The sequence below is a fragment of the Hirundo rustica genome, chromosome 10, assembly GCF_015227805.2.
Source record: "Hirundo rustica isolate bHirRus1 chromosome 10, bHirRus1.pri.v3, whole genome shotgun sequence".
Lineage (NCBI taxonomy): Eukaryota > Metazoa > Chordata > Aves > Passeriformes > Hirundinidae > Hirundo > Hirundo rustica.
Genome location: NC_053459.1, coordinates 22,628,464 through 22,641,832, shown reverse-complemented (window position 1 = coordinate 22,641,832; position 13,369 = coordinate 22,628,464). Strand labels below are relative to the sequence as shown.

General features: G+C 43.8%; 1 protein-coding gene across 1 annotated transcript in view; it reads left to right on the top strand.

Annotated features, from left to right (window-relative positions):
* Window positions 1-13,004, top strand: part of SERPINI1 (serpin family I member 1) — a 44,463-nt gene extending 31,459 nt beyond the window's left edge. Inside the window, exons 6-9 of the mRNA XM_040074739.2 lie at window positions 4,754-4,851; window positions 9,688-9,774; window positions 10,909-10,998; window positions 12,226-13,004. Of these exons, the coding sequence (XP_039930673.1) occupies window positions 4,754-4,851; window positions 9,688-9,774; window positions 10,909-10,998; window positions 12,226-12,302 (352 nt within the window). The 3' untranslated portion in view covers window positions 12,303-13,004. The remainder of the gene's footprint in view (window positions 1-4,753; window positions 4,852-9,687; window positions 9,775-10,908; window positions 10,999-12,225) is intronic.
* Window positions 13,005-13,369: the final 365 nt, after the last annotated feature.

Genomic DNA, 13,369 nt, shown 5'->3' with positions numbered 1-13,369 from the left:
TTATATCTTGAAAGATGCTATCCAATTATAAAGTGAACATTTTTTAAACTTATACATTTGTAATGGGACTGAATGACTTGCCAAAGCGGAGTTAATCACAACTTTGCAATTTCTGTCTGCATTATCTGTGTGCAAATGAAATTGTGTATTATTCCTCTTAATGGCAAAGGAGAGATTTGCACAGAACTGTTAAATTATACTTCCTCATTTTCATTTCCAAATCATTGTTTTCAGCTTAACCCAGACTAAAATGATCAACATTTTAATCCACTTTTTTTGCATAGGAGTGAAACAGACCATGAATCTAATTTACAAAGCTCTCTCTCCAACATAAATTACTCGAGGAGCATGGGAGGGACTGGTACCTAATAGTGATGCTACAGTTTGCAATCTCCTCTTAAGGGTTGTTCCAGCGTGCCCAAATCTCTGTAACAACCTTCTTGCTTTTTTTTTTCTTTTGTTCATTTAAAATAGCTTTAAAATCTTTAGATGGTGCCAAGATGATAAGTGGTGTTAGCTGAAGGTTGTTTTCTTTAAAAGAAAAAACAGCAAGCACTAAAAACACCCCACAGAACCCAATAAAAATCCAAACCAAAATTAAAAAAAAAAAAAATCCTTGAGCTCTCTGATTTTACTTTTTAAGCTGCTGTCTTAAGTCCCCTTTTGATGAGGAATGGGCCAGTGCTGATTGTCCTTGAGACACAACCCCAGAAGAGGCACAGAGCTGTCCACTGGAACACATTCCCACCCAGCTCCTGCAGATCCAGCCCTGGAAGGAAGGATCTTCCCAGAGAAAAACCTACAACCTCCTTTGCTTCCCCTGCCCAGAGCAGCTGAATGGGGTTTTTTTACCTGGTTTTGCTGTTAGTGGGTTTGTTTTGTTGTTTGTTTGGGGGTTTTTTTTCTCTCTTGCTTGTTTGTTTTCACAGTATTAAATCCTGGAGGCTGCTTTTAGCACCTGGGGACAACCTGGCTGAAATTCCAGCCGGGATGCTGGAGCTGATAGCAGCTGGCAGCTTGGCACTGCAGCCTGTGCCTCCAAACGGTGCCTCAGTCCCCAGGGCCTGTTCTCCACGCAGGAATATTGATGTATTCCACTGTTTGCCTCTCCTTCTGCAGGATTTCATCCGTTAGAACCAATCTGAAAAGCTGGAATTTTCCTGCCTTGGCTCATTCAGAGCCCGTAGGAAATTTGGAAATGATGGCATTTGGGGTGAATCCCTCCAGGCTGCAGTTCCCTTCTCCTGGATGAGTAGAACCCTCATCCTTCTTGGCTCTGTGGATCCTGAGCACCTAAAAATCACAGAAAATTCAGTGTTTTAAGGGTTGCATGACACCGCAGAAGATGAACACATCTCTTTTCCTGTCTAAAAGGCTCTAAAGTGGAAGGAAGGTGGCCTGATGTGGAGTGTCAATGCATAACTACAGAATGTCAGTGACATAAATGCATCATTTTATTCTAATGCTTGTGCAAGTTTTAAATTTCATTAAAATGTCCTGACTCTCTGCTAAAATCTCCAGAGAACTGCTGGTTTCTCAACCTAATATTCTCTTCAGTGTCTGTTTCTCAGACTTTCCTTTGTGGTTTTTAAAGCTCTCAGTTGCTACCCTTCCATGATTTTTGATACTGAAGTATTTAAATCACTTTTTTCGGAGTATTTTTAGCATCAGGAGCGCCTAAAAGATTGTGGGGGAAATCAAAATTTCCCATCTGGTTCATTTTGTGCAACAAACAGTGCAAATAACCAAGTGTCAGGGGTGGCGTTCAGCATTCCCAAAATCTGAGAAATGAGATGGGATGTCAGTTCTGTGCTCTAGGCTGTCAGCTGTGATTTGGAATAGCGTCCTCAGTGTCTGTAAGGAGTGCCCAGAAATCCAAATCTGACTGAGGGCTAACTCCTGCTGAATGTTTATGTCAAGCTGCAGAGCCTGAAATTAAATTTCAGAGTGCAAAGCTGCCCTGTTACTTTTGAGAAAAGGCTGGTTCTGGTGGCAGCTAAAATATTGGAAATCTCATTAAGAATTGATCTGTGACTCTCACTGCTCTTCAGAGCATGTGGGGAAAGAGGGGAGATCTGTTTGGAGAGAGGTTTTACCCCAAGACAAAACTCCAAGAAGGGAAGTAATTGGGTTTATTTTCGTCAAGGCATCATTTGGTATTTGCACAGCTGATGTGGTCTTTTTGGTCTGCTTTGTTGGTGATAAAAAGGAGGAATTCACCTCTGCAGACACTGGGCAGCCCTCCACTCACAGGATTTGCCTTTCCAGAGCTCCCAGGCGGGGATGGAGCCTCTGTCTCCAGTGACTGCTGCTGTCCTTGCCCCAGGCACCCTTTGGATTAGAACCAATCCCTTTGCCTTCCCTTTCCTCAGTGATAAACCTCTCCAGGTTTGTCTGTTCCCTAAAGCTCTCCCCAGGCTCCCCTTGCTCAGTGTGCAGGAGCATCCTGTGCCCCAGCAGCTTTCTGGGTCACACTGCACCTCTGAGCAGATGTGTGTGTGCTGTCTGATGGTCCAGAGACTTAAACCCGCCTGATTTCCATTCCTGTCTTGCTCTGGTACTCTGCAGTTGGAAAAAAATGCTCTTTCGCAGTTATTTTTCTTATTTTTTAGCTCAAAGCTTGCTTTCCATGCAGATTTTACTTGCTACTTTCTTATCCTAATATTCCTTACTAATTTGACACTGCTGGCTCCTACTGAAATCAATGTTGAAAGCTTGATGCATTTAGTATTGGGGTGAAATAAAAACCAGAAGGGGAAACAGCACTGAAACTTTTATAAAATGCATTTGAACATTCATTTGCATTCTCCGTAAAGTAGTACAGTTGGAAGCGATTTTCAAAACATTTTAATGTAAATATAATACAGAAGGAAATCTTTCTGAGTTTATTTTCTGTGGACTTCTTAATGTGCACAGACAGAACCTCTGGACTGGACTAACTCTAGCATTGGGATTCAAGTCTCAATTCATCTTTTTTAGGGTTTTTACCAAAGTGTCTAAAGTAGATCTGGACATGTTTTACAAGTGTGTTGTGAGAGTAAAACTGGTTTTAGTGTTGGAGCCTAAAGGTCAGGGAAATTTGATTGAATGAGCAACTCGTAGAGTTGTTATCACAGTAACTGATCAGAACCTGCCAGAACACCACGAGAAGCTTCTTCAGTACTTGAATTTTTGTTGGTCTCTTCTGATTCTTTTGAGAACTTCCAAGGCAATAAAATCGCAAGAATCATTTCCTGTGTTTTTTATTCCATGCACGCCCTGGAATTGGTCTGGACAGGGTGCATGAACACGATTCCAGCAGTGATTTATCAGTCCTGAGTTATCTCCAGATCCTATTTTAAGTCCTCAAATTCTTCTCTGGATAACGATCATTCTGGATGAATATCCATTCCACCCCAGATTTTTGGCTCCTAGTGGCATTTATAAGTTCATTATGAAAGTAGATTATGTACTGGATTTGTTTCAGGTCTGTGTGAGTGAGGAAGATCCATTTGACTCTTATCCAGTTCTGTTGGATGTCCAGATGATTCCTTTTCAGGCTGCCAAGGCTGGTGCCTGCCAAGGTCTTGGACATCTCAGCTCTTCATCAGCTGTGCCCTGCCCACAGCTCTGGGCCAGACTTCCACCCGAAGAGAACATGTTGTTCTTAAACTGGGGGAGTTTAATCCCCAAAAAAAAAAGGAGATTGCACAGAAGCACATTTGTTTGGTTGTAGCATTTCTTTGCCCCGTCACCGAGGGCTGAGCTGTGCCTGTGTCTGACTCAGGGGCTGCATCCTACAGACCTTTGCTTGGTGTTGGAAAGTTCCAAGCAGGCACTGCCAGCAAACTGTAAATCACCAACAATTCATCTGGTCATTCTGCAGAGCACCCAGAGCTCACCCCACACAAGCAGTTTGTCACTCTCCTGTGTTTGCCTGCACACATCTGCTGTTTTCTGCTTGGGGCTGCCATTACTAATATTTTTCTGCCCATATTTCTGTGTTTCTCCAGCTGTCCAGTCTCTTTCTGGCCACGCATAAAGGTCTTTTTTGTTTTGTTTTACTGACACCAGGCATAGCTTTTTACAATGTTTGAAAATCAGTGTGTAAGTGGAACAAGCTTTTGCCCTCAGGGTAGATCTCAGTTTGTCCTTCCAACATGCTAACCCAGCCTAGAACAGGGCTTTTGCCAGGTTATGCTCAGTGCATTTAAACTTACAACTGTTTGTTTTCCCTGCTCTTTACTCACAATCAAAACCCAATTTCAATTGTGCCACCACGCTCGTTAGAAGCTGAATCAGAAATGCTTTATATTCATATTCATAGCTGGTCTTCCTTACGCTATCAAAGTGAAAATTGAATATCTTTCTTACTCCTCCTTCTCCAGCAGCTCTCTGGGAAGTTCTGCTGTCCTCTGCCTCATTTGATATTCTGTTCTAGTATCTGCACAATTAAATTCAGGTTTTAGAGAAAACCTCTTGTGTAAAAAGTAAGCATTTCCATTAGCTGCTGCATAATTTTGCACTGCAGTTTTATGGGCAGGGGCTGCACGTACCATTAGCATATTTTTGATTGCTTCTGTATTAGAAAAAAAACATCCAGCTGTGAGTAAACTCATTTGTTTATGAGCATTTTTGGGAAGGTGTCACCAGCAGCGGGTCTCCTGCTTTGCATTATTTATCTCGGTGTTTTCACCTAGAAAATTTCATCTTCTAATAACAGTAAGCAGTGCTTACATCTGGCTTTTTCGTCATTTTCTCTCCCGTTCTGCAGGTTCTCCGTAGAACAGGAAATTGATCTGAAGGATGTCTGGAGAGGTCTGGGGATTACAGAGCTGTTCAGCAGCAGTGCTGACCTCACTGCCATGTCTGGTAAGAACTTCTTGTCTTGTCTCCCAAGGCAGATGAGGAAGTACCTTTCTCACCTGGGAAAGTTCCCTCGGGGAGTTTCGGAGCCGGGTCTCGTTAGAGGTGGAGGCGCAGTGTGATGCCCTGCGAGAGGCAGGTGCCCTCTGGAGCAGTGCATGGCTGCAGTGCCCGCCTGCCAGATGGGATTCACGCCCCAGGGGGCTCCAGAAGTGTCTCCAGTGCTGTTTGCTCCCAGCATGAGGGGCATTAAGCTGCTGCACGATTAATTCCTCTCCCCAGACACCTGGGAGCAGCGCGGGAGGGAAGAGTTTGGGGATAAAAGCAATTTAGTCACGAAGGCCACCTGCATTCAACAGAAGTTGAAATATCTAATGCCATTAAAAATCCATGTGGAAATGAGATATTCATGCTTTTAATGCCTCCTAGAGCTGATCACAGAGTCACAGAATGGTTTGGGTTGGAAGAGACCTTTAAGGACATCTCATTCCACCCCTTGCCATGGGCAGGGACACCTTCCACCATCCCAGATTGCTCCGAGCCCTGTCCAACCTGGCCTTGGACACTTCCAGGGACGGAGCAGCCACAGTTCCTCTGTATGGAAGTGGCACACTGAATCACCTGAATGATTTTGGGGTATTTTTATCTCCTCCCCACTCATGCAGGTAGGTCCTGTTCTCCATTGTCTGACCCTGGGACAGTCCCCCCTGTGTGCCTCAGGTTTGCCTTTGTTACCAGTGTTTGGACTTTTCTTCCTCCCACGTGCACAGAGGAATATTTGTGATGTTCATATCCTTTTCATTTTTGCTAAGGTTGAAATATTCTTTGTAGTTCATCGTGTAGTTTATTCCACTGGTTTGCCACTTTTGCTTTTCTAGTGAAACTGGGTGAAAAGCTGGCTTTAGCTAATATGAAAAGAGTTGAAATAAATGAAAAAACCCCTTTTTCAGAGAAATGGCATTCTTCTGAAGAAAAACACCTTCAATTTCTCTGCCAGCTCAATGAAAAGTCAGCTTCCCACTAAATTCTGGTCTATTTATAGGAAATTATTTACTTGAGAAAAAGCTCCTAGGAGAATGGAAAATGCACAGGGAACCACAAAGGCAGCTCCTGGCTTTTATTTAGTTCCATGTAAAATTCATTTATATAGCAGGGACATCTATTTATCAAGAGCTTGGCAGAAAGAATCACGTGCTTGTGTCTAAATGCATGTGACTAAAGATTTGTTTAAAGTTTTGTAATTCTGACAATTGTACTGTACAAAATCAAAACCCCACGTTCTGCATGACTGAGTTAACTCCTCTGCCACTTAAAGATTTATTTGTTATTTAAGTGTAGAGCGGTGTAGAGAGAAAATTCTTGAGTTTTACTTGTAGCTTTCCTGCTCTTCACTGAAAATAGGTTGTTCCACCTTGGCGTGAAAGGTTATTTGTAAATTAAGCATGAAAAAATGGTTTGGAAGTCATGTCTTTATTGAAAACCCCACAGCTGATGCTGTCTAAATGAAGTTTTAAGTAATTAAAAACCAGGTTACTTTCCTTCTTTCTAATTTTCATTATTTAAAATATGGATGGAGTCATGAAGACAAATTGTTTAAAGATGACTTTTACAGACACCCGAATGGGACATGAGGTGGCAGGGAAGTGAAAGTTGGAAGTTCATGTGCATCTCAACCCTCTGGGAAATGTGGCACTTCATGAGGCCTTAAATGCAGATATTACAACAACAATTCTTTAACTGGACACTTAATTCAGGGAGATATAGATCAAATTAAATCTAAAGGGATTTTGGGGGAATTTGGTTGCTTTAAAAAATCCTCTCCTTGGCTCTGGCATTGCTGCCAGGGGATGTCTCCTGCAATTTCAGCAGCAACCCTCATCCTGTCATCAGATGCAGGCAGATTGGTGAGCTCAGCAAAATTCTCCATGGCTTTAATGGATATGAACCAAATTGCAGGATTATTTTTCAATATTCAGAATTTTTTTGCTGTTTGCCCTCAATGTGAAAAACGGGACTGGAAGGACCAGCTTTACCTTCTGGAGTGTCTGGGTTCTGAGCAACCAAAGAGAAAGTGTTCATCCAGGTGCACTTCTCAAGTGTTAACTCCCTGGCAGAAATTAAGTTCTTTGACAATTGCCACAGGTGAGTAGGAGGACATTCCTGGTGGGCTGTCAGCTCTCCTGTTTCCTGCCTCTCACTTTCAGAAAAGACTGTGACACTATTTACTTGCCTCTGATTCCATCAGGTGTCCAAAATAATCTTGAAACAACTTTTGCTGTTTGAGATGTTATCGTTGTGATTTTGTGGTATCACATAAATTTGCTGCTCGAGTGTTTTAACACCACTCAAGACTTAGCATTGAGCTCATTTCAATACTAAAACTCCCCTTCTCCTTCAAATGATTATAATATTTCTGGCTGTTTTATAGAGCCTTAAAAGCAGCTGCTGTTAATGCAAGGTGACCTGAGTGACTGTGAGCAATGGAGGGATCTCGGTGAATTCCTTCCACAATTTGAAGTAGTTAGAGGAGTGACAGTGCAGTAAATAACTCTTGGAAGTCCTGACTGACATCCATATAATTTTTCTGGGACAGCCTAAGCTAGAAGAGCCAATAAACCCACATGGTATATATATATTTTTTTTTTAAATGAGACTTGCAGAGCAGCCAGTTGGCAGCTGAGTGGGAGTTTGCAGACATATGGAGAGTAGTGACAAATGAAGTGTGGTGCCAGCAGAGTCGTGTTCATTAGGGGGCAGCTCCAGCTCCCTCCCACGCCCCATGGGTCAGCCCTGGGCCTGCACAAAGCTGAAACTTTGGCACCAAATCCTCAGGGGACTTCCCTGAGGTCTCCACAGTCAAAGTCGGGTTGGTCCTTATGGAAATCCACATTCAGGGAAGCTCCTGGAGAGAAGTGAAGCGATGGGAGATGCTCAGGTGAGCCCCACCCCGTCCCCTGTGAAAGGGAAGCTGGATAACCCTGAGGAGATGGGTGTGAGATGGGAGCACTGCAGCCAGGGATGTGCCACTCACAACCTGGATCCAAGGAAAGGCTGCCTGAACTCTTTTTATGCTTTCATAGGAAAATAGATTCATTCACTGCAGGGAGAGATGAATGAGAGGGATGTGATAGTGGCAATATAAAGAGAAGAACCTAGAGAAGGTAATTTGGGATGTGGAATTGCTCTTTTCATCATCCAAGGACAAAGATATCCAATGAAGTGAAAGGCAACAAATGGAAAACAAATAGAAAGTGCTTCTCTCGTGGAAAAACTTAACCACAGGGATCTTTGCTGGGTGTTCTTGAGATTGGCAGGACTGAAAAAAATGGAATTGCTCCAGAGCAATCAGAACACTCTATATTACACTGAATAAAGTCACTGTGTGCATAGAAACTTGGGTTAGGGTACAGGGCACGTGCTGGGGGAGAGGATATTTTTCTCTTTGGATCTTCTTCTGAAGCAGCAGTTCCATAGCTGGTGCAGTGGGCTGGGCTAACTGGGTGTACTGGTCTCATCTGCAGGGGCACTTTTTGTCTTCCTGTCCATTTAAACTGCTGGGTTCAATACTCAGCTCCTGGAAGCATTCACAAGCAGGCAACCTTTTACACCTGATGGCAAATGTTAGCAGTGCTTGTGCTCTCAGAATTGGGCTCTGAGCCTGTCAGGCGGAGAGAAATCTTCTGAGGTGCTGTTTCTCATCAGGAATACACCTTGGAGTTCCAGGGGCACCACCAAACTGTGCAAAATAAAGCACTGAGAGGGAAAATGTGGGATATTTCTGTGAACATTACAGAGCACAGGATCAGGCTTCGGTGCCGCAGTAATAAAGAATTAATTGAAATACATGATTAGGCTAAGTGGGCGTTTCCTTGTTATTGAACAGTAAAATGTTTGTGGATTTAAGATTTTTTTTTGCTTCATGCTAAAGGCAAGTGGGTGCTGCATGTGCCATGTTTGAAAGGAAGAGAGTGGAAACTCCATCCCAGCTTTCAGGACTGAAGCCTAGAACTGGTACCAGCTTCAGCAGCCTCATCTGTGTTTTGTTACACACAATCCCCGAGGGGATGATTTGGGGTGGTTTTTTTGTGTGTGTGATTGAAGTGCAGCAGCTGAACTGGGAGGTTTAATTCAGTGCTGAGTGTACAGAGCAGCAAATGAGATCTGCTGGGGAAAGATTTCCCAACTGCTGCTCCTCGTGGCTTTGGCTTGCTCTGGTATTCCAGCTGCTGGAGTGTTCCAGTAGAGCTGATCCTTCAGCACCTGACAAAAACCACTGAAACATTCACTGACTTCAGCAGGAGCAGCCTGGGACTGGAATTAAAACACTGACAAAGAAGGGTGGAAAACAAACAAGATGGGGAAAAACTAGCTCTGTGGTGGTTCTCGCAATAAGTATTTATCTTCAGCTTCTTGTAAATATAATGGAAGAATAAAGAATAGACCTCATTTTCCTGGAGGAAGTCTGGGTTGTACCTAGTGCAGAAAATAGTATTTTTATGTATGTCTTCTAAGTATTAGCCTATAATGTAATAATATTTTTTCCCCACTAACTGTATTTAAAATCTTGATTCCAAGGGCTGTTTTTCCCCTCTCTGCTATCCTGGGCTCTGAGCTATTTTATTATCCATGGTGCAGGAGAGCACTACAAATCTGAGTGAGGTAAATGGTGCTGTTAAAAGGCATTGGCAGAAGGTGTTGTAATGCAAGGAAGCTCTTCTCCTTCCCTGCCTGCTGTAGAAGGTGGATAATGGTGTTGGGGTTCTGGCAGTGTTTGGGGAGGGTTCTTTAAATGCTTCAATCTTGTTGTTGAGCCAGTGAAATATGTTCCCCTTTGCTCTGCAGATAACAAGGAACTTTACCTTGCAAAGGCACTGCACAAGGCGTTCCTAGAAGTTAATGAGGAAGGATCAGAAGCTGCTGCTGCCTCAGGTACCTGACTGAAAAGCAGAATTAAATCAAATGTCTGGGTATTCTGCGCTAATTAATTTTTTACAACTGATTTGCTGTAGAGTCAGGAAAGCTAAACAGCAGCATGGTGACACAGCATAGCAAGTGTGAGAAGGAGAGAACTCTGCAAATCAAAGTGTTGGCATTTTTGTAATCTGTGAAAAACCTCTTCTTTCTTTTCTTTCTGATTGTCAGGAGAGTACAGGCTGCAATTTATGTTTCCTTTACGAGGAAAGGAGCATTCATCATTTTTCACCTGCTAATTGAGATGGTCAGAGGCATTCAGTCCAGGGGAGTTAGAAGGAGATGAGGGTTGTGGCAGCTGCATTGTAATAAGCTCACATCCAGAGACACAAGATGGGAAGCTCTGAATGCACAAGCAGAGCTGTCCCCTCTTAATGCTGGGGGCAGGTGCTTGCTTTACATGATTGTCACATGAAAATAAGTTACATTTGCTGCCCATGTGTATCATTAGGTGATTTCTAATTGCCTCTACTTTGCCAGTCTTTGAGGAAAGGAAGAATTACTTGCCAGCTCTGGGTTGAATTGTGCCCAACTCTCTATGGACATGCTCCAGGCTTTATGAACAGTGGAGTGAAAATTTGGAAGTAAATGAAACACCAGGAATTAGTAATAATAACCTGGAGAAATCCATGCACCTCCAAATAAAAATAACAAAGGGCCAAATTCTGCCTGATTCACAGTTAATTTTACCTTCAGCTCTGCATTATGTAAAATCTCCAGCCAAAAGCTGCAGGGTCAGCCCACTTAATTTTTGCATATTCCCTGGTTATGAAGGGTTCCCTGTCCCTCTCCACTGTGTGGAACAGGTCAGCAGTGCCCTTCCCTCTGAGGGTGAGCAGGACTCGTAACTCTTCTGAAGGTTCTGCATCTTGAAATTCAAATGCTGCTCCCTCAGCCTGGGAAATTGCAGCACTCTGCATTGTTAATCATTCTTAAAGCCAGAGCAGGTAATTACTCTGCAGGTCTTTTTCCTTTCCAGTGAATGTTTTCCTGCTATTTTTTGGGGTTGGGTGTGGGACTCCAGTGGCTGCACAAGGAGCAGGAGAAGGGGCAGAGCTGTTTGACAAGTTGCCTGTGTTCTGTCTCCTCTAGGAATGATTGCCATCAGCAGAATGGCAGTGCTCTACCCCCAAGTCATAGTGGACCATCCCTTCTTCTTTTTGGTCAGAAATAGAAGAACAGGTGAGAATATTGCAGACTTCTCTGAGTTTTTCACAGCACGTCCTCAAGCAGTCGAAGGAGAATTGCGTGTTTTGACCAATGGACTGGGCTTGTGCTATGAATTTCCCTTAGTTTGGTTGAAAATACCCAATAATGAAAGGCTCACCTTTTCCATGGCCCTGAATCTTTCTCCAAATAAAACACCAATGTCTGACATAACTAAAAAATGCTCCCAGAAAAGAAAAACTCACCATTTCTGCTGTGAGAACAGTGTTACTGCCCTGAGCATCCATAATCATTGCACTCCCTGAGAGCTTGGCTGCAGTCAGACCAGTGAAATAGGTTCCCAGTACAAATGATTTGCATAATGGAGGGACATTACAGCTGGGAATAATTCTGTTGTGCTTTCCAAGTGCTCTGGGGCAGGTGAGGGATGAGAGCAGCACTCACCAGCAAAAGGGGCAGGGATTAAGTAATTCCTGAGGCTCAAAGTTGTAATTTGCTGTAATGATGTGGTTGTGACTGGGTGATAAAACATTGTTTTTATAGGTCTGTCTTTGTGCTCCCACCACAGTGGGGATCAGTGTTTACCAAAGCATTCAGTGGCATTGATGTTCAGTTTGGTTAGGTAAGAGTCACTCGTGGGTTTTCATTCAAGCACAGCCACTGAGAAGAGAATAAACTCCATCCCAGCTGAAACCAGGCCAGCAAGGCAGGATAACAACTCTTAGGGGGTTTTAATCCTAGTAAAATTGAATATTCTTACTGCTGTAGGCATATTAGACAGAAAATCTGTCTGGAGGAGGGAATCTGGCCTTTATTGCCACTCAGGATCCAAAAATCTCCCCAAAAAGAAAAGTTCAAATCAGGACAGAGTGGAACTTGGGGCTTTGGGGCTGCTCTTAAAATTGCAGAACCCTTGTTGCCTGTAGAAAGAGGAGTTGCCAACAACTGCAGCTAAAGCCTCAAAGCTTGTTACTGATCCAGAAATCTGAGGTTGGAAACCTTTTGGAAAAAAGCCCTTGGCTGCCCTTCTTCTCCAGACAAGCCCAAGCGCTCAGGTTTGGTTGCTGTCTTGAGAAAGGGCTCTTGAGCCATCTCCTGTTCCAAGTTCTGAGCCATCTGTTCCTGCCACAATCACACAGCACTGCTCTGGAGCTTATTGTTGGTGTTCATCACCTGAAATCCTCAGCTCCTCCTGCTTCTGACTCCTTTCCCTCCCTTCCTCCTTGCCCGCTCTCTCCGCAGGTACCGTGTTATTCATGGGAAGGGTAATGCACCCTGAGGCAATGAATTCAAGTGGCCACGACTTCGAGAAGCTTTAACTGCCACCAGCTGCCCAAGGGAGGAGATAAGCACATAAAGTTTGGAGTTAATATATTTAAGGTTTGCCGTGTTTTCCCCCAAGACACCGTTTCACAACGCTTTTCGGATCTAACCGTGTGCAAGTCGGTTCCCAGAGGAAAGCTTACAGTATTAAAGTAATGGTTCTGTTTCTGTCATTGTGATTGCCGTGTCCTCAAAATAAAGTCGTGTACGTGTCAACAGTTGTTTCTCGTTCTAGTGGGTTGTAAAGCAGAAAACTGCAAATCCATTATTTGTAATTTTTTTACAGTCCAAAGACTGAGTTGATCAGTGAGACAGGAGCAGAGCGCGCGCAGCTCTGCGTAACGCAGATGGCAGAGCTTGGTGGGCGTTTCTAGAGCCGAAGAAGCGCATGTGGACGCTGTGATCTCCTCCTGGCCCTGGCAGAGCGGGGACATCACAGCCCGCGCTGCGCTGCCTGATCAGAGAAAATGGAGCACGCAATCGAATCAAACCCCGTGGATCTGATTCTCTGACTGTGGTAGACTCGGTGTGAACTCTCCCACGTGCTCCTCGAGTGCTGCTTTCCTGGCTGCTCCTGCATGTGCCTCTGCCACTGACCCCCTGCGCGCTGCTGCCAATAAACCCCATCGCATGAGAACCTGACACCTGCCAGTGTAGAAAGCTCTGTGTGTGACTCAAGTAAAGGAGTGCAGTAGTAATGCCCTTCGTGTGGACATATTTTTTTTTTTCTCCCCCACAGCAGTTCTGCTCTTCAGTATCTCATTTCAGGGCTCTAGAATGTTCTGTCCCGAGCAAAACCCACCCCAACTTAATTTTAATGTTCACTTCATAAATAAATATCTGAAGGAACAAACATCATCCTTTTCATTTCTCAGCTTTTTTCTTGAGAACTGACTGAGAGAGAGGAGAATGACATGTAGCACAAGTAAGTATTAGCAAGGGAATTGGTTGCTGTTTCCATTTGGAAGAGGAAGAGCATTGCCCTTTGTCAGCGGAGAGACGTACCATTATTTTCTCCCTCATTGTGCAAAACACAAAAAGAACAGAGGTTATTAAAAAGGTG